Source organism: Paraphaeosphaeria sporulosa (genome assembly GCF_001642045.1).
Source record: "Paraphaeosphaeria sporulosa strain AP3s5-JAC2a unplaced genomic scaffold CC84scaffold_7, whole genome shotgun sequence".
NCBI lineage: Eukaryota > Fungi > Ascomycota > Dothideomycetes > Pleosporales > Didymosphaeriaceae > Paraphaeosphaeria > Paraphaeosphaeria sporulosa.
Window position 1 is genome coordinate 962589 of NW_017253366.1, and position 20179 is coordinate 982767.

General features: G+C 55.7%; 10 protein-coding genes across 10 annotated transcripts; 6 read left to right on the forward strand and 4 right to left on the reverse strand.

The window, feature by feature from the left end:
* Window positions 1–272: 272 nt before the first annotated feature.
* CC84DRAFT_1249005 (WSC-domain-containing protein) lies at window positions 273–1030 on the reverse strand (the record flags this gene model as incomplete). Its single annotated transcript, XM_018184273.1, has 3 exons — window positions 273–577; window positions 627–698; window positions 745–1030. Coding segments are annotated over 3 exons (663 nt in total), but the record flags the coding sequence as incomplete, so codon positions are not given.
* A 405-nt stretch (window positions 1031–1435) lies between these two features.
* Window positions 1436–2170, forward strand: CC84DRAFT_865611 (uncharacterized protein). Its single transcript, XM_018187698.1, has 2 exons — window positions 1436–1669; window positions 1748–2170. Exons 1-2 carry the CDS (start codon window positions 1534–1536, stop codon window positions 2065–2067), a joined length of 456 nt encoding a protein of 151 aa, XP_018034107.1. The 5' UTR covers window positions 1436–1533; the 3' UTR covers window positions 2068–2170.
* Window positions 2171–2273: 103 nt separating this feature from the next.
* Window positions 2274–3470, forward strand: CC84DRAFT_1059854 (uncharacterized protein; the record flags this gene model as incomplete). The annotated part of the gene is made up of 3 exons (XM_018173571.1): window positions 2274–2496; window positions 2564–2949; window positions 3012–3470. Coding segments are annotated over 3 exons (1068 nt in total), but the record flags the coding sequence as incomplete, so codon positions are not given.
* A 78-nt stretch (window positions 3471–3548) lies between these two features.
* Window positions 3549–6554, forward strand: CC84DRAFT_1188345 (kinase-like protein; the record flags this gene model as incomplete). Its single annotated transcript, XM_018180983.1, has 8 exons — window positions 3549–3908; window positions 3962–4429; window positions 4484–4513; window positions 4553–4642; window positions 4696–4758; window positions 4810–5365; window positions 5415–5475; window positions 6551–6554. 8 exons carry the CDS (start codon window positions 3549–3551, stop codon window positions 6552–6554), a joined length of 1632 nt encoding a protein of 543 aa, XP_018034109.1.
* A 1268-nt stretch (window positions 6555–7822) lies between these two features.
* CC84DRAFT_865644 (uncharacterized protein) lies at window positions 7823–8523 on the forward strand. Its single transcript, XM_018187700.1, has one exon. The coding sequence runs from the start codon at window positions 8098–8100 to the stop codon at window positions 8482–8484; it is 387 nt and encodes a 128-aa protein (XP_018034110.1). The 5' UTR covers window positions 7823–8097; the 3' UTR covers window positions 8485–8523.
* CC84DRAFT_865643 (uncharacterized protein) lies at window positions 8524–9601 on the reverse strand. Its single transcript, XM_018187699.1, has 2 exons — window positions 9285–9601; window positions 8524–9211 (listed from the first exon to the last, which is right to left on the reverse strand). The coding sequence occupies exons 1-2, from the start codon at window positions 9314–9316 to the stop codon at window positions 8563–8565; spliced, it is 681 nt and encodes a 226-aa protein (XP_018034111.1). The 5' UTR covers window positions 9317–9601; the 3' UTR covers window positions 8524–8562.
* CC84DRAFT_865681 (uncharacterized protein) lies at window positions 9567–11329 on the reverse strand. The gene is made up of 2 exons (XM_018187701.1): window positions 10722–11329; window positions 9567–10661 (listed from the first exon to the last, which is right to left on the reverse strand). Exons 1-2 carry the CDS (start codon window positions 11119–11121, stop codon window positions 9817–9819), a joined length of 1245 nt encoding a protein of 414 aa, XP_018034112.1. The 5' UTR covers window positions 11122–11329; the 3' UTR covers window positions 9567–9816.
* Window positions 11330–15246, reverse strand: CC84DRAFT_865701 (uncharacterized protein). The gene is made up of 4 exons (XM_018187702.1): window positions 14229–15246; window positions 12550–14178; window positions 11810–12502; window positions 11330–11764 (listed from the first exon to the last, which is right to left on the reverse strand). Exons 1-4 carry the CDS (start codon window positions 15083–15085, stop codon window positions 11539–11541), a joined length of 3405 nt encoding a protein of 1134 aa, XP_018034113.1. The 5' UTR covers window positions 15086–15246; the 3' UTR covers window positions 11330–11538.
* A 1161-nt stretch (window positions 15247–16407) lies between these two features.
* CC84DRAFT_1177703 (uncharacterized protein) lies at window positions 16408–17024 on the forward strand (the record flags this gene model as incomplete). Its single annotated transcript, XM_018180297.1, has 2 exons — window positions 16408–16737; window positions 16782–17024. 2 exons carry the CDS (start codon window positions 16408–16410, stop codon window positions 17022–17024), a joined length of 573 nt encoding a protein of 190 aa, XP_018034114.1.
* Window positions 17025–17774: 750 nt separating this feature from the next.
* On the forward strand, window positions 17775–19999 carry CC84DRAFT_865720 (cytochrome P450 monooxygenase-like protein). The gene is made up of 3 exons (XM_018187703.1): window positions 17775–18125; window positions 18180–18781; window positions 18889–19999. Exons 1-3 carry the CDS (start codon window positions 17902–17904, stop codon window positions 19953–19955), a joined length of 1893 nt encoding a protein of 630 aa, XP_018034115.1. The 5' UTR covers window positions 17775–17901; the 3' UTR covers window positions 19956–19999.
* Window positions 20000–20179: the final 180 nt, after the last annotated feature.

Genomic DNA, 20179 nt, shown 5'->3' on the forward strand with positions numbered 1-20179 from the left:
TGCATGGAGCTTGATATCACAGAAGACTTTGACGAAGAGACTTTACTTGACGACGTAGAGATGGCGGTTGAGGATGAAGCTGTAGTGGAGTCGGATGACGAACTACTGTAGGTTGAAGACATCGTTGGGGTCGATGACGGGGCGCTGGAAGACGAGATTACAGGAGGTCCGCATGGTTCGGTCGATTCCAGGTTCTTCGCAACGTAGAGCGACAAGCGATCGGCACCACCGCAGATCTGGCTGCTGTTTCCCGTACACGGGGTGGCGCATTGGTCAGATTCTGCATTGACGGTGCCGTTGCCTAAGACGACACCACAGTAGCACTCTCGTCCAAATTCTGTACCCGCGAATGGAAAGCCTTTTGCACCACAAGCGGTGAGGCACATCTCTGTGGTCATGGCTGAGATGTTGAGGTAGTCCCATTGTGAATAGTCAAGAGAGCGGCCGCTATCGCCTTCAGTGTAACAACCAAGGGACAAGAAATCAGCCGAGACCGCGACGTCATCTGCATCGGGAAATGTGGGGTCTTGGTAGATAGACACGCGATCTTCTCCTCCGCAAGCTTGAGTTGGGTCGCCTGAATGCATGAGCAATAATAGGATCGCCTGGAGTGAACAGTAACGTACCGTTACAGGGAAAGTTACATTCCACTTCAGGGGCGACAACAGCCGACACACTGGCTCCGCAAAAACATTGTCCTTATCTGTTAGGCCATACAACAGGCGTGAACAGGAACTAGGTTACCATAGTACTCAAGGCCAGCATATCTGTAGTTGTTGCCTTTGCAATAAGCCGTGCACTGTTCGATTGTGGCGTTGGTGAATTCAAGATCAGCCTTGAATGGAAGAGCACGACTAGCGACAGAGTCTGCAAAACACCCCGAGTAGACGAACTTCGTGTACGGATAGACACATGGTGGTTGCGGAGGGTTGTTCCTGGCGAACAAAGAGGGTGATGCTGCAGCTACGGCGAGTAAGCTTACGCTTGCGAACTGCGATAGCAAGTCGATAGAGCCGAGCAGCAGAACCATCTTGTGTATTCAAATCCAATGATGTTTTCCCCTTGAGAGATGTCGCGATTACGCGGATGCTGGGCACAAGCCATGAATAAGCTTTATAGAGAGACGCCGAATGGGCACTTTCAGGCTACTGAGAAGGCTATGCTTCTCAGTAGCTTATACATTGTTCTGCATTTGGGCGAGCTAGAGGGACGATTATCGTGACAAGGGTTCATCCAAAGTTCTAGATTTCCTGCGCATCCTGCACCAGTGACGTTGTAATCGGCAGGCACAGCTTCCATTTTCGGGGATTCCTCTGCAGCGCAGCCGCAATAGGTATCGAGATGTATAGGTTAATCGTATTGCCTGTTCCCCGGCGCCAGCAAGCACGTTTTGGGAGGCTTATCGGCCTACGGATGCATAAGCGAGTTATTGTTTTAATCTAAACCGTACGACAGACGATGTACATGTCGTGGCCGATGCAAGTTCGATGCAGGACGAGATATTGCTTGAATGCATGATGGCGGGTGTTGGCGATGAAAAGAGAGGGACCAGTGTTGGCCCGAGGAAATGGCAGCGCCCATGCCATGGCACGTGCACTCGCGAGGCGGGGTGAACACCGCTGCTTGTTCCTCTCTCAACTCGGCCCCTCTCAGACCAACAACTTCAACTGTATGTTACAATGTTTGAATTCAGACCCATATTCGTTGTACGATGAGAGTTACTAACGTCAATGGCTCCGCGTCGAAGTCTGTATTACGCGGCAAGCTTTCCTCCCGCTCGTGATGGTGATGATGCCTGGATCTCCTGATAGCTGTCGGGACACGCCGTTTATGTTTTATATTCAGCCAAAGGTCCAGCTATGGTTACAGAAGGTTCAAAACGACAAGAAACCGGTAGAACACGGAGTTGTAGCATCGCTTACATCGTATAACACAGGTGGCTGTAAATGTAAACCTCAGGTTTGGCCTGATTGTCCGCGTTGTTGTTCAGCTACTCTTGACTTGATATTTGCGCGTCGTCCTTTCCTACCTGTGGCATATGTCCTTTCCTCACAAGCAGGGGTCTAGCCTCAACTCCAAGCTATGCAGGAAACCGCTTTTATCAACCTCACGCACCATCACGTTCAGGGTGATCGCACCGCGTCACTCCGGCTACGGTATCCTCTCACACAGGTATCAACACGGTTATTCATGCCGCGTTGCAGATATCCTTGTATCTGCTTATTGTTCACCATTGGCAGGTTACATTCGCCCATCCATTTCTAGCTACCAATATGGTGTCTTTCGTTGCCACTAGGAAGCGGAAAGACGGCAATAACCCGATCACGACCTCACAAGACAAAGGCAAAGTCCGTATCCTCGAGCGTCACGGAAGCCACCTTTCGGGATCGTCCGTCAAACAAGCGCCAGTCAGGGCCAGCCTCCCGTCTTCACGCACCTTCAGTAACCTGCGCCGAGGAAGCGTCAAGATCTTTTCTATCTTTCGGAGCGGCAAAGGTCTGTTTGTACGTTTGGTTTGCGTACTCATACTGATCCTGCACAGGCTCTGGACTTGATCCCAGAGCAATGACGGTCGAAAGCGGTAGTTCCAATACGAACACTTCCGATAGCACCCAGCGTGCTAGTATTGCGCCTTCCTCTACTCCGAGCGTGATCAAATCGCTGCAGTTCCCTAGTGTGCCCGAAATCCCTACTATCAAACCACCATTTGTGCTCCGGAAAGGACCGTCGTCCATGCTTCACCTCCCCAGCGCAGCTGGATTTGATGGCGAGTCAGAGCCGGCCATGGACACAAGAGAGAGACATCCAGCAGCGCTACACACCAGTCGATCGACGCCAGGGCTGTCGCAGCAACTGATGAGAAGGATCTCTTCTAGCCTGCTGCATAATCCTACCGTGATCCACCGGCTGAAACTGAACTCGCGGCCAATGGTGCTCGACTCCAATATCGTGAGCCGTTCGAAAGAACTTTCACTGTATGAAGTATTGCTGACTCTGTCGCTCAGGCACAGCAATCCGAGTATGCACTGGAGGCGCCTGTGTTGCAAGGGACGATGAGTGACGTTCCGACCCTACCATCTCAAATCTCAAGTCTGGTCGGAAGCAGCAATCCACTCAGTCTTCAGTCAATGTCAACAGCGCCAACCTCACTTGTGTCATCCGGTGCGCCATGGTCTGGTGAGCCGACGCAGCGAGGGCATAACGGCATGCGCCACATCTCTACAGGTGGCTCTCCTTTATATGAGCCGTCGCCCGAGCAGCTGAGTTGCCAGTGGTTGGTTTTCCCTCGCCAGGATTCTCCGATACTGTCGCGACCGTCCATCGCAACCGTGGAGAATGCTGCTGCGGCAAAGGTCTTTTTCGAGTCGCACTTCAATGCAATTCTTGGACCTAAGACGACTGCTCGCTCAGTGCGTAGGCGAAACATGGAGCGGAAACTATTCGCCATGGCGCTTCCCAATGAGCAACGTCAACAAAGCTGGCAGGAGTGGTATCGTGCGGAAAGCAATCATCTTCGCCAGACCCGGGTCCTGAAGTCCAAAAGCCTCATGCGAAAGAAGACCAAGGGGGTACACATATCCAACTACGATATTGTTCGGGTTTTAGGAAAGGGCAGTTTCGGAGTTGTACGACTCGTGCGCGAGAAAAGCGAACCTTCCATCAGTAGCGGGCATTCTACTGGGAGCAGCTCTGACAAGACCTCCTACGTTGATAATACGATTGAAAACGGCAGTTCAGGATCCCAGAAGCAAGTCTTTGCTATGAAGGTCATCCGAAAGTCCGACATGCTCCGCAATAGTCAAGAAGGTCATTTGAGAGCAGAACGCGACTTCCTGGTTGCGTCCGAGAATTCGAAATGGGTAGTCCCGCTCATCGCAAGCTTCCAGGATAACAACAACTTGTACCTTGTGAGCTGCGCATCAATATATTTGTGAAATCAAGCATACTTACAGTGGGTTAGGTTATGGAATACATGGTTGGCGGCGACTTTTTAGGTCTGTTGCTCCGCGAAGACATTTTGGACGAGGGCGTCGCTAGATGGTACATCGCCGAGATGATTCTCTGCATTGAAGAAGCGCACAAGATGAACTGGATCCATCGGGATGTTAAGCCGGACAACTTCCTCATCACGTCGTCTGGGCATTTGAAGATTTCCGACTTCGGTCTTGCTTTTGACGGCCACTGGACACACAACCAAGCATACTACAACGAGCAGCGATACACATTACTCCGTGATCTCGACGTGGATGTTCAAGGCGATGCGCAAGATTTTCAAGAAGAGAAGGAGAGGCGGGAACATCGAAAAGCCATCGATCTCATCAATGGAAGACCTGGGCGCGAGAGATTCGAAGCGAAACAGGATAGTGCAAACGGGCCCATCATTGACTGGCTCAATCGCACACAGAAACGCCAGTTTGCCAAAAGCGTGGTAAGCGATTCCAGGGTCAGTATACAGATTCATGGACTCATTACATTCATCTAGGTCGGTACTAGCCAGTATATGGCTCCAGAGGTGATCAAGGGCGAGAACTACGATGGCAGATGCGATTAGTGGAGCATCGGTATCATACTATATGAATGTCTCTATGGTTGTACGCCTTTTTTCTGCGAGAATAGGCAGGCAACGAAGACGCGAATCTTGGTATGGAAGTCGAGTTCGTGAATACACACACGCTTGATCACTGACAACTTCAGGAACACAAGCGTTGGCTGAGGTTTCCGCTCGAGCAACGCTATGCTCGACCAAACATTGATCGTGTAAGAGACAGAACCCAGGCATTAGATCTGCCGTGCTGATCGGAATTTCAGGTGCCACTCATGCCAGTGTCTCGCCACGCCATCGACCTGATGATGCATCTCCTCGACGAGCGACCTGATCGCCTCTCCGCGAAACGCTATCGAGAAAATGACTGGCTCCTCCGCGACCGCGGCCTAGGTCAACGCCGCGTCCGCAATCTCAACTGCTCCGCTCATATCGTATTCCCTAACGACGCCGAGGATATCAAACATCACGCCTTCTTCCGCACCATCCAGTGGCAGAATCTGCACCTCACGCGCCCACCGTTTGTCCCACGCGTCCACGGCAGCCAACCGATCACAAAGTACTTTGATGACGAGGCCGACATCATGAGCGCTTCGGACCACCTGGATTCTTCGAGTTACGATCATGTGCCTGAGGACGGTGGTGTGGTGTTGAGTGAGCGTGAGGTAGGAGAAGTCGATGGTGGATCGAATGTGCTACCCCCGGAGAGTCCGACAAAGGCTTCCAAGAAGGTACCGAAGCGAAAGGAGAAGAAACGACCGAGGGACAAGCTGCTCCGAGACCCGCAGGTTGGACGCACAGTATTGGAGTTGAGGAAGAGAGGTGAGTCTTCCTAATAGCATCTTGTCGTCGAGTCACTTACCTCGACCAGGCGCTTTCGTGGGATATACGTACCGTCGACCTCGTTTCACGTTGCCGGAGCTGGAAGAAAAGTTGGCTGCGAGGGCTCCAGTGGCTAGGCCGAGTATGGTCTCAGTGTGTGCGTGAACTTGAGGATGGCGCGAGCTGAGAATTCTTTAGTTTGACGTGTGCTGCGTTCAGTCTTTTTGTATTGTTAGCTTGTCCTATGTCATCTTTGCGTTCTTCAGCTTCTATAACAGCGTGGTGTCACTGTGCCACTACCCGAAGTGCCCACATGCGGCATCTGTACAAGAGTCGTAGTGCGCTACTATATTAATCTAGGACATTTAGATTGCGTGCGACACTGGACGGCCAACATAGACTTCCTCACCTTCATTTCACGGTCAAAGCTTGGTGAAGGAGACAATGCACCATAGAGTCGAGAGTGTCTTGAATGAACACGAGATAGGGGTATCTAGGGTATCTCTACACAACCAACAAAGCTAGTCAAGCATTCCTCCCATCCAAGAGAACCTTTTAACGCGGGTCTTTGGCGCCCTTGACCCGATGAACATGTCGCACAACCACCCTTAGTCCAAGCTTCATCCCCATCAGTCCCTGCGCAATCTTCTCCGCAATACTCACACTCCGATGCGTACCATACATACAGCACACGCTCAGCGCGAAATCCTTCTTTGCCGGGCGTTTGCCTTCTTTCTCCTTCCTCATCTCGCGCTGTCCATGCGCCAGTATGTTGTGGATAGCATCGTCGACCGCTTTCCGCGCATGCGGATCACGCATGACGTAGTCCTGCACAATGGGTGAGATGCCGGAGTATGCGTCACAAATTTGGACTGGTGGAGGCGTCATGTTGTATGCGTGGATGGTGTAGAGGTGAAGTGTTGCGTGGGGAAGTTGGGAGGCGAGGATCTTGTTGACTACGGCCGGGGTGTTGGCGAGGCTGTGCGCGTAGGTCACGATCCAGATCGTTGGGTGGGAGGCGCTTGGTGATGGTGGAGTGGGCTGGTGGGCGATGTTGCGGGTTGATGGGCGCTTGCGTGGGGGGTTGGCGGGTGTGGGTGGACCGCGGTGACCGTGTTCTGGGAGGTGTACCTGTGTTGGCGGATCAGTGATATGAAAGCTACTGCGGGGACTGTCTATCTTGAGGTAGCATGGAGTACGCAAGGCTTACTTGGCTGGCCCTGCGCGGTGGATGATTCTGAGGAGGGGATCGAGGCGTCAAGTTGAAGTGTACCTGCTTCTTCGGAATGCTGATCTTGCGGCGAGTCTGAAGTTGTATAGGTCTCGGAGGTAGTGACGTCCTCGCGAAGTATTGGGATATTTCGTTTGTGAAAACAGCGGCGGCGTACGGCGAGGACGCGAAGGGCAGGCCATCGATGCAGGGCACCGGTGCTGGCGCTGGTGTTGCTTTCAAGGGATAGATGGGGCAGTTCGGCGCATATCGAGCGTTTTCTGGCCATCTAGGCTGTAGGGGAAGGCGGTTAGACATGGGGTCTCGAGAGGGTCGCTCGTGGCGATACATCGCGCTTTCCCGTGGTCCTGGCTTGCGGTCGTGTACCGACTCTGTGGAACCCACACTGGCGATCTGCTATGAATATACAAATGAGCGTGCTGTCACAGCCTCATGGAAAGATATGCGGTGGAGTTGAAGTAGGAGTCGCGGCGTGCACGCTTCGTTGGGCTTGCAGAGTCACATTAGGCAGCCGTGACACATGGCGGTTGCACAGGTTCATCCCATCTTGATTTCTGGAGAGCGAACGTGAAATGGTGGTAGTGGTGGTAGATTCAATTGTGTAACTCGAGGACACTATTATAACCCTCGTCTCCCAATCATTCTCTTTACATCTGCACTTGCGTAGGTGGTCGCACTACGAAATTTACCATGTTTAGCAAGTCTACCGTCGTGATTGGGCTTTAATAGAAGATGGGTTGGATATGTCCACTTTAGCAAGAACGAACGGTATTCAGGACTGACAGCACTCAGCAATATACAAAACACAGATAAAGGTATGACTGGCGAAAAAAAAAGAAAAAAAAAAGGCATACGTTGTTCTTGGCATTGCGTCACTGTAACGTCACTGGGAATACTGCGCAAACACCGTTTAAGTGCGACATACTCGAGACGCCAAATATCGCTGAGCATTCAATCTGCAATCCAGCAAACACACAATAAGGGAAGGGACTTCAACGAAAAATGCGGGAGGATCCCACTTTCCGGACCTCGGCCGCCATGTGGAGAAGACCATTCGTATCACCACGGTATCAGGCTCCCATTTCCGTGGCATCGGTACCACTAGCGACACTGTTTCCTTGGTTGGCTTCTCCAATGTCTTACCCAAGCCAAGAGAAGTCCTCACAGTTGTAGCGGCACGGCTGAGCGGAAGGGATCTTGAGACTATGTCTCTCAAATGCTGACGGGAACAGCGCGGAGGATTTTTCGACTTGATTCTAGGGTGAAACGGCTGAGCGTATTCCGGAGAAACAACATGAGGAGCGCAATGCAGGATACGATGCAGGGTCAACCGAAAGCGGAAGCTACCACTAACGCGCGGACCTGCACCTCCCGCGTCCGCCACGTCGCACAAAATCACTCACAACATCGCGTTGCATCCATACATATTGACAACACGAATCCAACTTTGTGCTGGCATCTATGCAGCATAGCAGGGGGAACGTAGTCTTTCTGCACGCGTATGCCCAAGGTCGGGAAATTCGAACCTTCTACGGTAGTCACGATGTTGCTTTACCCGGCCATCGTGGTCTTATACTCCGTCCTTGCATGTACAAAGCTGCCACGGCATGATCCGAGATATTCGGCCCTTTCGATGACGCCTTATGTCCGGGATCATAGAATTTGGCCGAGTGCAACTGCATCGTGGCCCAGGCTGTGCCGACCGGGCATTTTCCAGCTGTTCTTCTCAATCGGAACAAACCGAAAGCAGATGACAATTCAGGCCGACCGTCGTCTATGCGCTCGTATCCGGTACCAGAACATGCACTCAGTTACGTGCATGCAAGGCGGCCTCTACACAGTACTTCGCATAAGCCACGCTCCGAACACGCACCCACGTGTATGCTAGATACACGTGGGTTTCGGGCCTTCGGCACAACACCGTTATGCCGCCTCCCGGCCACCTCCCAGCAGCATCGGCCCGCCGTCACACGGGAGCGGCCTGCGTCCGAGCCGGCAGTTTTCTGATCGGTGAGGGAACGAGGGAACGGCTGGAGATGTCGCATCCGCCCATGTGGGGCTTACAACAGGATTCGTATAAGATTTGGCTCTGCGTCTGTGCTCGCCCCTCGGTCAGACACTCCAAAAACTGCTGGTGCCTAGGGCCTTTTGCGCGAATTGAATTGAGTTGAATTGCACAGGCTCTGCACGGGACGTGCATCGGCGCTTGTACTGCCCGGATGGAGTATGCATGGCACGGACGGGCGATGTGAGGGGAAGTGAGGCAGATTGCGAGAGGACCCCAGCTGTGAATTACGCGACGACATGGACATGGTGCCCTTAACGGCTTCCAGAAGCGAGGGAGGCTGGCATTCGTCCAGCGCTGTTGGTAGCGAGTAATTCGCGCGTGATGGGCGACGGGATCTTGACTTAACCTTGTCTCAACTGTCAAACGATGACTATCAATCACCAGAAGCAGACGATGATTCAGTCTCGCTCGCGAAGGATTGCCGTGAGGATGAGCATGCAAGACTGGCTGGATGTGACCAAACGACAATAGCCGCTTCGCAGGGCGGAGTGATCGACCATGTTGTGGTCGCAACCCCCACGTGCCTGTGTAACAGGGCGAGTGAACGCTATAGTTGGAGTCAATATACAACGCCCGCGCTTACTCATCCATACACCGCTGACCAAACAGGATGTACGTACTTCGTAAAGCCCATGCCCCACAGCGCCCACATGATCACCTTTGCATTGCATACGCCTCCAACCTCTCGCGTCGGAATGCACGGCTGCCGACAGTCACAGCATGCACCAGCGCCTCAGATTCCAACTCTATTCTTCCTGACCCCACGCAGCTGTATCACCCTATCTATACACCGGAGAACGTCTCCGCCACCCTGGCAAGCGCAACGACCTGCCCATTCCGCTTCAAGTCATCCAATCATGCTGCGCACGGAGGCATCGCCCGGCGTTACTTTATTCGCCCCGTCTTTCGATACCGCACGGGCAGTTATAATACCAGCTGCGTATGGCGAGCACGCAACTATTGGCTCTGGAGGGGCGGCGGAGAACAGCAGCGTCTGTGCGGATCACGAGCGGTGCACGCAAAATGACACGGTCACATGCTTCCGAGTTGTGATATCGACATCTTCCGCCAGGGACCACGAGATAGGCTTTTTCAGCGAAGCCAGCGAGCAAATCTTCGCGCCTAACTGTCGCAGTACCTGCTCTCTGTTTTTCAGGAGGGCCTCAGAGATTCGAGACTGGCATCGCCCCGCCGCGATCTAACGGCGGTCGCGGTCCAGAGATCACGACGATCTTGCTGCCCAACCACACCGCGTCCATGACAGAAACACTCGCAACGCACGCAATGCAACGCTGGGCGACCGCTGATCAGTGATGAGCCCCAGGGTCCGCTTCCGTGGTGCCAGGAGAGCCACGGTCGCCGCACGCACGCACGCACGCACGCACGCGTCACGCGGCAAGCTTCACAGCACAACGCGTCCACCATCCCGTGCAATCCCATGCCCTGCCAGCCCGGATCCCGTAACCCATACGCTCGCAGCACCATTCGGCCGAGATCCTGCGCCCTCCTTCCATCCGCACCCAACTGCCGTCGACCCAGTTGACCCCAAACACGAGCCCTCATCTCCACAATCCCCAACCTCAACCCCGTGTCCAGACGCCTTCGGAACCCCCCTCTGCGGTCCTGGGTCCAACGGCGCGCCTCGGAGCGAACAGCGTGCGATTCCCGAATCCGCATCCAGCCAGTGGACTCGTAGTCGCTAGAGCTAGCGAGAGGGCCCCACATGCGCGGGCAGCGGGCGCCGGCACGTGGGCGCCGGGCCGACCTTGGGTCGCAATCCAGGAACGGACTGTCGTTGGGCGTCGTCTGGCTGTGGTTTTTGGTATGGGTTGGGCGATGCTGCGCTGGCGGAGGGCGCCCGCGTCTACATACACGAGATGTGAGATGCGATGCGATGCGATGCGTGTAGATCAGGTAGATCAAATCAAGCACATCCGACGTTACTGGAGGTTGGCATCCGAGGTCTGGATAGCAAGCGCGGGGGCACGCACTGCGGCCTGAGTGAGGGGATAAGCTTTCGTTGACCGTGCTGCTCGTGCTGTGCTGGGAATAGCTACACCATGCCATGCCATGCCACGGCATGCCGCAAAACATTGCATGGGGAGGGGAGTTGGGACTTTGGCGCTTGTTCCGCGCGCATCTCGTGTCTCGGAAGTAGCCCCGACGTCCAGCCTCCTCACCATCCGCCGTGCGCCGATTGCACGGCTCTCGACTCCGAAAGACAAATGCTCGTGTGCCATACATGACATGACATTGCAATGCGTGTGCGCCTGAATTGTATCGAAATGGCAAGTATAGCAGTGCTGATGCGAGGCCCGACCCCTCGCTGTGTGTGCATTGCAACAGTGCCGAAACACGCGCGCTAGTACCCAATACAGCCAATATATGCAAGCGATGCGTGTATAGACCAAACAGCTCCAAACAGATAGCATCATGAAACATGAGCGTAATAGACATCGATAGCCTGGCTCCCAAGTCCTCCTGCGCAACCAAACATCAAAGGGGGCCGCTACCTCCTCGCGTAGCAACCCAAGCATAGCAAAAGCTCCAAGCCCCGCCGGGGTATAGATGTTTCCAACAGATCGAAAGATGACAAATGGCCGCCCAGCTATGTGTGTAATGATGTACCAAAACAGGAAAGAGAAAGAAAGCAGAAAACCAAAAGTAGGCTATGCAATGGTGCGATGTGAGTGGGAATTTCGAGCGCTTGCCACCCAATGTAATTATGTATGACCGATCGTGTGAGACAGGTCCAAGATGCGCCGTAGTAAATGCAGATTGAAAGAGAGGCTTGCAAGACAAGACGAAGCGTTGCAATTGATGGCCCGGGCTCCGCCTAAACCAAATTCGGACGTGTCGTGTACTTATCCTACATCATCGTTGACGTCGGTACTGAATGCCGTGCTGCCGTGCCAGATTGTCCAGGATCTCGTAGTCGAGAGACAGGACCGGGGAGTTCCCTGACAGTTCCCTCAGAATGTCCTGGGTGCGCGTGAAAAGGGCGGTGAGAGTCTCCTTGGTGAGGCAATTTTGGTCCGGGAGGAATCTGCGCATGGGAGAGTTGTAGACAGCAGTGAGTACAAGCATGTTTCCAAATTGCCTAGAGAAGTTAGCGTGCTTCTAATCGGAAGAGTTTTATTCTTACGCATGCAACGTGCCGAAGACGTTGGGCACGATGAGCCGGGATTTCCGCTGGCTCTCGTAGTTCCGGTAAGGAGCATTCTCGTCGGCTCCAATACGATCAAAAGCGATTGTACTCTTAATGGCACTGTGGATGCAATCTTGGACAATCTTGAGAGCCTTTACGTCCTCAGCGCTCAGGTCGACGATATCGCGGTGCGGGTTGAACTGATATGAAGCATCCGGAGGGGAATTATTGGATGACACAGTAGGCGGCAGCTTCATGTGGTGGATGGCCTTGAACAGCAGCGGTCGCAGAATGACGTAGTGTCCACCGTAGTACTTGGCGCGCATACGAGCAACACTGATGTCGGTCGATGGGGGGTCAGAATCGTTCCAAGCGAGCATTTCCGGCAACATGCTTCTCCAGGCTGCCAAGAGTCCGGCGTGGGATCGTGCGTTGTTTGCGATCTCGTCGATGTTGTTGCTGTCGAAACCAAGTCGCGCACTATACAAGGAGTTGTGCGCATCGTTGAGAATGATACGCAAGTGGATCTGGCTGGAGTACAGGAAGAGGTTCTTCGTGTGCACAGATGTCGCATCGAACTCGGGCATCCCTTCACCGAACGACTCGTAGACCCCGGACGGATACTCGATGTCGGTTTGGTATCTAGTGATTGCACTGGGCTCAAGTTCACTAATTTCCGCGATAATGTCGCTGTACGGACGTTAGCAGGAAATCAGGAACAAGGACAGTTACCTTACCTCTCCATCTGGACACATGTCCAGTAGATGCACTTGATCAAGTTGAGCCGATGTCGCTCTTCCGCAGAGAGGCTGTCTTCGTTACTGGAATCTACGATAACGTTCTGGCCCGCAACATTCGTCGTGATCGTTTTCCGGTTAACCTTTTTGCCTTCACGTCGGATAAGAACCAAGCAGATTCTGCAAGCGTTGTTAATCCAGCTCCAGCTTTCGAGGACGCGACCGAATTGGCCCAGGTACAACGCAGCTAGAAGGCATGCTTGCGCATGAGCTACAGTGTTACCACCGTTCTGGTTGCCGAGGATATCGGTAGCGTAGGAGAAGTACGCCATACCAGGCAGTATGTCGATGTTCCTGGCGCGCGTGTCCGAAGCGTCGCTGCTGAAACTGTCCGTGGCAGACCGCGGCGAGTCTCGATGGTAGCCCCAGGTTCCATTCCCTGTAGGCTGTCTGTCGCTCTGCGGATGAGGCAGCGTAGCCGTATGAAGACTAACTTTGCCCAAGGCAAGGACGAGGAGGATGATCGCGTTACGCAGAGAGCGTTCAATGCTGCCTCTCGCAAGGTCGTCCGCTACTCCGTAGGCGTCGCCATACATGGTGCTCGACCGTTTCCGCTTGATACCGCCGTTGAGTCGTTCAGGTACAGCGGACGGAGACATGGTGCTGTTCTTGCGATCCGAACTGTACACCTCCTGGAACTCGTGGATCATCTTTCGCAGCTTCGCCGGGTTCAGGAAAGGGTGCAGGATGTGGATGTTCTCCTGGTACGACCGGTAGAGCTCCCACAAGGTCTTGGAATTGAAATCGGGCTTTCCGTCGGGACCAAGGCCCCCAACGTGATCGTATCGAGGAGGGTCGCCGTTGAGGGTGCTGGGGCTGGAATGATCAGCGGGTGGGCATCCCCACAGTCCCTCCTTCGTGGCAGCAGGGGAGGGGGTGTCTCCCTCAGCGTTGTTTTCGGGGCTCCCGGGACCGTGGGCACCGTCGTAGAGGTCGTGGCCTTCTCCAACACCCCACACGCGGAGGAGTCCACGGTCTTGCTCCATTAGCATAGGATATTGGTCCATCCGGTGGCCTTCTTCCAATAGTCGCTGAATGAAGGGTACACCGTTGCAGAAATTCGCCATGCATGGCCACTCGATGAACAGGCGATGCGCCGGCGTCCTATGGTCTGCCTTGAGACCGACCCGCTCATTGTCGTTAGTCGTGTCCGGTTGGGTTTGAGTGATACTCGTCCCAACGCTGTCGGCGGGGGTGGCAGGCTGCGGATATGCCTGGAAAGATTCTCTTTTGATGGGTGTCGACGACTGCGCACGTCCTGGGGAAATGTGGGAATGAGTGACGACTGGCGACTCCATTTTCATGCTGTTGACTCTGCTGTATTGAGTTCGTCCTTGCACCGGCGTTGGAATCCTGGGGGTATGCTGCTCGCTTGTCGACGGTCGCGCCCCGGGGCCTTGTTGCGGGGAGGCATGGTCAAAGGCTGGTGACGCATGCGCAACAAACTTTGGTTGCGCAAGTTTGCCGTCAACGTGCTGTTTCCAAATGTTGAAATTCGCCACGAAATCCTTCAACGTGTCGGATATGCTGTTGACGCTGTCCTGCAGTTGCATCATGCTGCGATCTTGCCTATTCCAGGAGTTAGCAAGCAGACGATATTTGCGACTGACCTCACGTACTTGGGTGGCGGAACATCCTTGTATTGGCAATCAAAGTTGTTCTCTCTGCAGAACTGGCACGGCCTCGCTTCGTCGCACTTTTGCTTGCGCGAACGGCAGTGGTTGCACGCCTGGGTGGCTCGAACCTGTTTCCGCCGCATCGCCTGCGCTGCAGGACCGTACTGTGCCATGTAGGGTCCGTTGGAGTAGGACGCCATAGACGGAGGTTGGCCATATTGCGGCGTTTGCGGTAACGGTGGCGTGTGGAACTGCGGTTCATTTGGAGGGCTCATGGTCGAAGCGTAGCCATTGCTCATGCTGCCATGGCGAGAGGTGTGGGGGTCAGGATGCGATGGCCAAGGATTGGGACCGCCATGCTCCATGCCTTGCGGTGCAGAGGACTCGGCACGCTTGACGTCGATGTTGATGCTGACGCTGGCAGCCGATCTCGAGTCGGGCGGGAGGGGAGGCTGTGGCGTTGGTGCTGCGCTGTAAGAGCGGATGGTATCCTGCGGTACTGGTGGTCGAGCAGGAAGGGTCACCGGAGTGCCGGGGAGGCCATGAGGACGGTGGCCAGGCGACGAGATGCTGCTCCTAGGATCGGGAAGATGGCGAATATCCGAAGGCGGAAGGGAAGGTGAGGGTTGAGGTGGGCCGTAGGGTCCAGGAGCGGGAGACGGATAGGTATGCGAGGGATGTGGCAAGCTGTGCGGCGGGAAGGTGCGCGGCGGTGGGGGTGAGGAAGCCTGGGCCGAAGTGGGATGTAATGGGTGTCGGGCAGCAGGCGGCTGAGGAGGGGGAAGGCCGTTATAGACGGGATTGACCGAGTCCAAACGGGGCCTCTTGTGGGTGGGCGCGTCCGGATCAACGCCGTCCATCCTTATATCAGACGACGTTTCCGCTCAGGCCATGCGGCCGCGATTCCGTCACTGGCTATATCACGGCGGCGTACTCACAGATGGAAACGCCTGCCCAGGGCTGGAGCTTGGAGCACTGAGCTTGAGCTTGAGCTTTTGGCAGGAGCGCTCGAGGCAGTCGACCAGCACGTCAGCGGTGGAGTGGGCAGAGGACGTCTGTTGGTGGACCAATCCGCGTCATCACTGGGGGGAGAGAGAAGTTTGACAAGCGTCGCAGGAGACTGGGAAAGCACCTGACGAGGCACAGGAGGCTCCGAGCTGCGTAGGGCAGAGGAGCGGGTGCGATGCAGCGGGAGCTGGTCAAGCCGCGCGAGGAGGACCCAGTCCTGATGGCAAGCTTACCATGGAGCCGGAGACGTTGCTGGAAGCAGGCAAGACCGTCGACGAGTCTTCTAGCGAGCGAGGTTGCTGCGCTGAGACAGGCGGGCGCTGGCAGTGGCAGGCTATGCGACGACGTTTGGCGCTGTAGCTTGGTAGCGTGGAGGGTGGCTGCTGGACGGGCCGTGCACCGAACGAGAGGGCGCACTTGGCTAGCCGCGGGCAGGGGAGCTGGCCGCGTGGGCAGGGAGGCGAGCGCGACGGCAGGCCCTAGGCCAGTTGGACGCTGGGCTGGTCGAGGAGCAGGGCCAGAGGGGACGGTCGCGGAGAGCGTGAGGCGGCAGAGGGACGGCCGTGGCCCGCCCGGCCGTGGGCGGTGGAGCCTGGCGACGCCAGCTCGAATCTGCGCGCCAGGGCGAGTGAAAACGAGCAAGCACCCGCGATTCACGCCCGGTCTGGTCACTGGTGACTGCAGGATGCTCGCTTGACGCCTCGTCCAGCCATCACCGTACCCAGGCCCGCAGCGGTGGGAGGGCCGGACTCGCAGCGCGCGCCGTGCCTCGTACAGTTGCCCGCAGACAGCAAACCTCGCCGCCAGCGCGCCCGCAGTCCTCCAGCGCCCGTGACTGGCGACGGGAGCCCGGCGCAACGTGCGACTTCAGGCCGTCTGCTGTCGCTGCGCGCTCCTCCGCAGTCGCCCCCACCGAGTGTCGCCTGCGCCGGATCAGCTCGCAGCGGCCAATTGCGCACGCAGGCCGAGTGTTGCGAGATTGCCAGTGCAACTGTGCATGAAACTTGTGTGCATGAAACTGAGCGTGCGGTAGAGCGCCCCACCGCGCTGAGGGATCATGGGTCATGCTGCGTCGCTAGCCTCGTCCAACGAGGCTTCGAGAAGGCCGCTGGAAGTGATGCTCGGCTGGTGGCGGGCGGGCACTGAGTAGCTAGCAGCCCTCTCCAGCCGGTGAATGCTTGCGCGCGTCCGAGTCTGCCATTGTCAATTGACCGCGTCGGCGCCGTCGTTTCGGCGACTCATTGCCCTCGCCGCTGGCGTCCAGACTCGGCAGCCGCAGCGTGCCCAAGATCGACACCTTTGGGCAGCGAGACATGCCCATCTTCGCGATCCTCTGCCCTGGCGACGACGACGACCACGACGCCGGGCGGTCTGCGCGCACATGTCGCCGGCAAAGGACCGCCCAACTACCGCAAGTGTGGAGGCTGTTCCGGGGTGCACTGGGAGCTGTCAGGCGCGCCAAGTCCAAGGCAATCTGTACAAGCAAGGTGCAGGGGGCCCGCTGGTGTGTAGCCATGCAACGTCCAGGCATGATGCGGTGACATGCAGCGAGAACTGGACGATGTTGCCCCTGCTCGGTCCAAGAGTCAGATACAAAGCACATCAGCTGCCCTCGACCGCGTCGCAACGGGCCTAGTCCCAGTTGGCCTCGCGCGGGCTAGTCTCACCTTCTCTTTGTTCACCGCAACCACGGCAAGAGCGGCCTCACGCCTCACCCTCTGTCAGTGTCCAGTGTCGCCCCGGGGTCGGTGCCAGGCCGATCTCGCCAAGGCCCTGGCCGCTTCACGATAACAGCAGGGCCACGTGGACGGCGTGCCACGAGGGACCAGGGGCGCCCTCGCGGGTTGATTCATCTCATCGCAGCGTGCTAGAAAACACACGTCCAAAGAGCGAATGCTCCGATTCAGACCCGCCGAAACGCCGCCAGGCCACGATGGGCGCAGCGCGGCGGCTGCACATGTACATGTAGCTGCAACAGTCCCGAAAGGAGCACGCAAAAACGACCGCTCGCCTTGCCGTCTGTCCACCACGCCGACCATCTCCCGCACAAGGTAGGTATCGCGGCCTCCTGAGCTACGGACATGCTCGCCCTCTGTGCTTTCTACTCGAGGCCCTCTGCGCGGCCATGCCCTGCGAGCCCGTGTCTGAGTGGCGCGAACATGCTTTTGACTTGGTCGCTGTGCCTCCTGCAGCGGTCGTGGACGGCAACTCCGCCAAAACCCGTAGAGGCAAGCCAGCCATTGAGAGAGCGCTGCCGTGCAAGGTTTGTCTTTCACTACGCCGAGCGCCTCGGGAACTAGCCTCAACCGTCGCACATCACATTCCGCCAGCCTTGGGATTAAACATAGGCACACTACTTGTTCATCTGCGAGGACGACCGCGCTGTCGACTTCAACGCAGATACCAACAATGAAGTCTATGTTGACCGTGTTTCTCTGCGATCGCCACAAGCCGGCGCTACTATGGGAACAAGCGACATGCGGGGTTCAAACGTACTTGATGCACGGAAACGTGACCTCCTGACATCACGACATCAACATTTGGCCACGATGCATTTTTGACACTTCTCCGTCGTTACTCTCTAATGTGCAGTCGCATACAGCGCTGAGCCTCCTTGCTTCTTCCTTTTCGCACCGATCAGCCAGTGTCGCACAAAGCGGGGTATCTGATGGCTTATCTCTTCGTGTGGAGCGCCATCGCATGCGTGCTGTTGTACCAGGGCCTCACCACCTATCAGCGCTTCAGGCGCAATATCGCAATCGCCAAAGCCTCTAGCATCGCCTATGTTGTGCTACCGGTGCATGTGTTCGGTGTGCCTTGGCTCGCAACCTACTATCTCTGGATCCCGATATTGAACAAACTTCCAGCCTCTTTCAAAGGACTATGGCTCGAGTACGCATCGTGCCCGTATATAACATCCGACAAACACTGACTGCTAGTTTTCAGGCTCTTAGACCCCGAATGGGCCCACAGGCTTGGCCACGAGCCTTTCGAGAAGATAGGCTCGGATGTCTTTCTCGCTGTGTCATCGTCCAAGATCATGGCTTTTGTTGCCGACGCAGAGGTTGTGACGCAAATCACCACGCGGCGGAATGACTTCCCCAAGCCGCTTGAAATGTACACTCGTCTCGACCTTTACGGTAAGAATCTAGTGTCGACTGAAGGTGCAGACTGGCGTATGCACAGAAAACTCACCGCGCCAAGCTTTGGAGAACGCAACAATGAGCTTGTATTTACCGAGACCTTACACCACACGAATGCTCTGCTTCGAATGTGGAGGCCAGATGAGAAGCGCAGTAGGACCCTCACTGACCCTGGTAATGATACCATGAGCTGGGCTCTCTATATCATTAGCGGAGCAGGATTCGACATTCGAGTGACTTGGCCGCATGATGAGGGGAAGAATGAAGTTGACAAGTCTGATGGAGCCGATAATGGATTCACAGGGTCTCAACCGCCGCCGGGGCATACGATGAACTACCGTGAGGCCCTCAGTGAGCTTCTTCACAACATCATGTGGACATTCATTGGCCCAGCGTCCGTACTGAGTAAGTTGATCTAGTCCAGCTCTATGTCATGATGCATCTCTTGGGTCACTTTCTCCGTTCTGGGAGGCATGGATTTTTCCACTCGGAACAACACTAACCACTGACAGCAAAATCGCCCGTCAAAGCCCACCGTAAAGTAGGGCAGGCCATGTCCGAATGGGGCAACTACATGGACGAGATCTTCCAACTCAAGAAGGACCAAGTATCCTCCGGCCAAGGCGCGCACGGCATGGACCTCTTCCGCGCTCTTATCCGGAACTCTGGCATATTAGACGAATCGCAGACCAACATCCAGAAGTCCGACCTCCTCGGCAACGCTTTCGTCCTGATGCTCGCCGGACACGAAACCACCGCCAACGCCCTCCACTACTCCCTTATCTTCCTCGCCATGCGCTGGTCCTCGCAGAAGAAACTGCAAGGCGACATCGACGAGGTGATCCAAGGCCGCCCCATCGCCGACTGGAAGTACGAAGAGACCTTCCAGAGGCTCTTCAACGGCATGCCTGCCGCCGTCATGAATGAAACCCTACGCATCATGACGCCCATCAACAACATCCCCAAGTCCACCGCGCCGGGCCGCCCGCAGCAGTTCTCCATGCGTGGAGAGCAGTACACCATGCCGGGCGGGACGCAAATCTCGCTCTCCTGCGCCATCCACAAGAATCCGCGATACTGGCCTGCGCCGCCCGGCGAGGAGGTCGTAAATGGCATCCCGGACGCGCAGCGTTTCCGCCCGGAGCGCTGGCTCAACAAATCCCAAACCACCGACTCCTTCGCGGACATTGCTTACGACGACGAAGAGCTGCGCGGCCCGTCCGGCGAAGACACATCTGCGAACTTGTTCAGGCCGGTCAAGGGGTCGTACATCCCGTTCAGCGACGGTTTCCGGTCGTGCATTGGGCGGCGGTTCGCGCAGGTGGAGCTGCTGACTGCGTTTGCCGTCATCTTCTCGCAGTACAGCGTTGAGCTTGCGGTGGACGAGTGGGCGAGCGATGCGGAAGTGGAGGCAATGGACGAGAAGGGGAGGGAGGCGGTGTGGAGGAAGGCGGCGGATCGCGCGTGGTGGTTGCTTGAGAAGAAGACGGCGAGTATTATTACGCTACAGTTGAGGGGACACACGATCCCGATACGGCTGGTAAGGAGGGGGGAGGAGAGGCTGAAGTTTGATTATTGAAATGTATTGCACATGGGGCTTTGGCTACGTATAGTAGGGATATTTCCATATGTATGATAAACGAACCTCTTCTTGCACAAGATATGGCTACCAATTCGGAACATTAATTCTTATGACATCTCTCCACGGGTTTCCTAGCAATACATGCCCGATTAGAATAGCCCGGGCATTCAGAACGTCGATGCACCCATCGTATAATATGCAGATGCCGTGACGATGAAGTT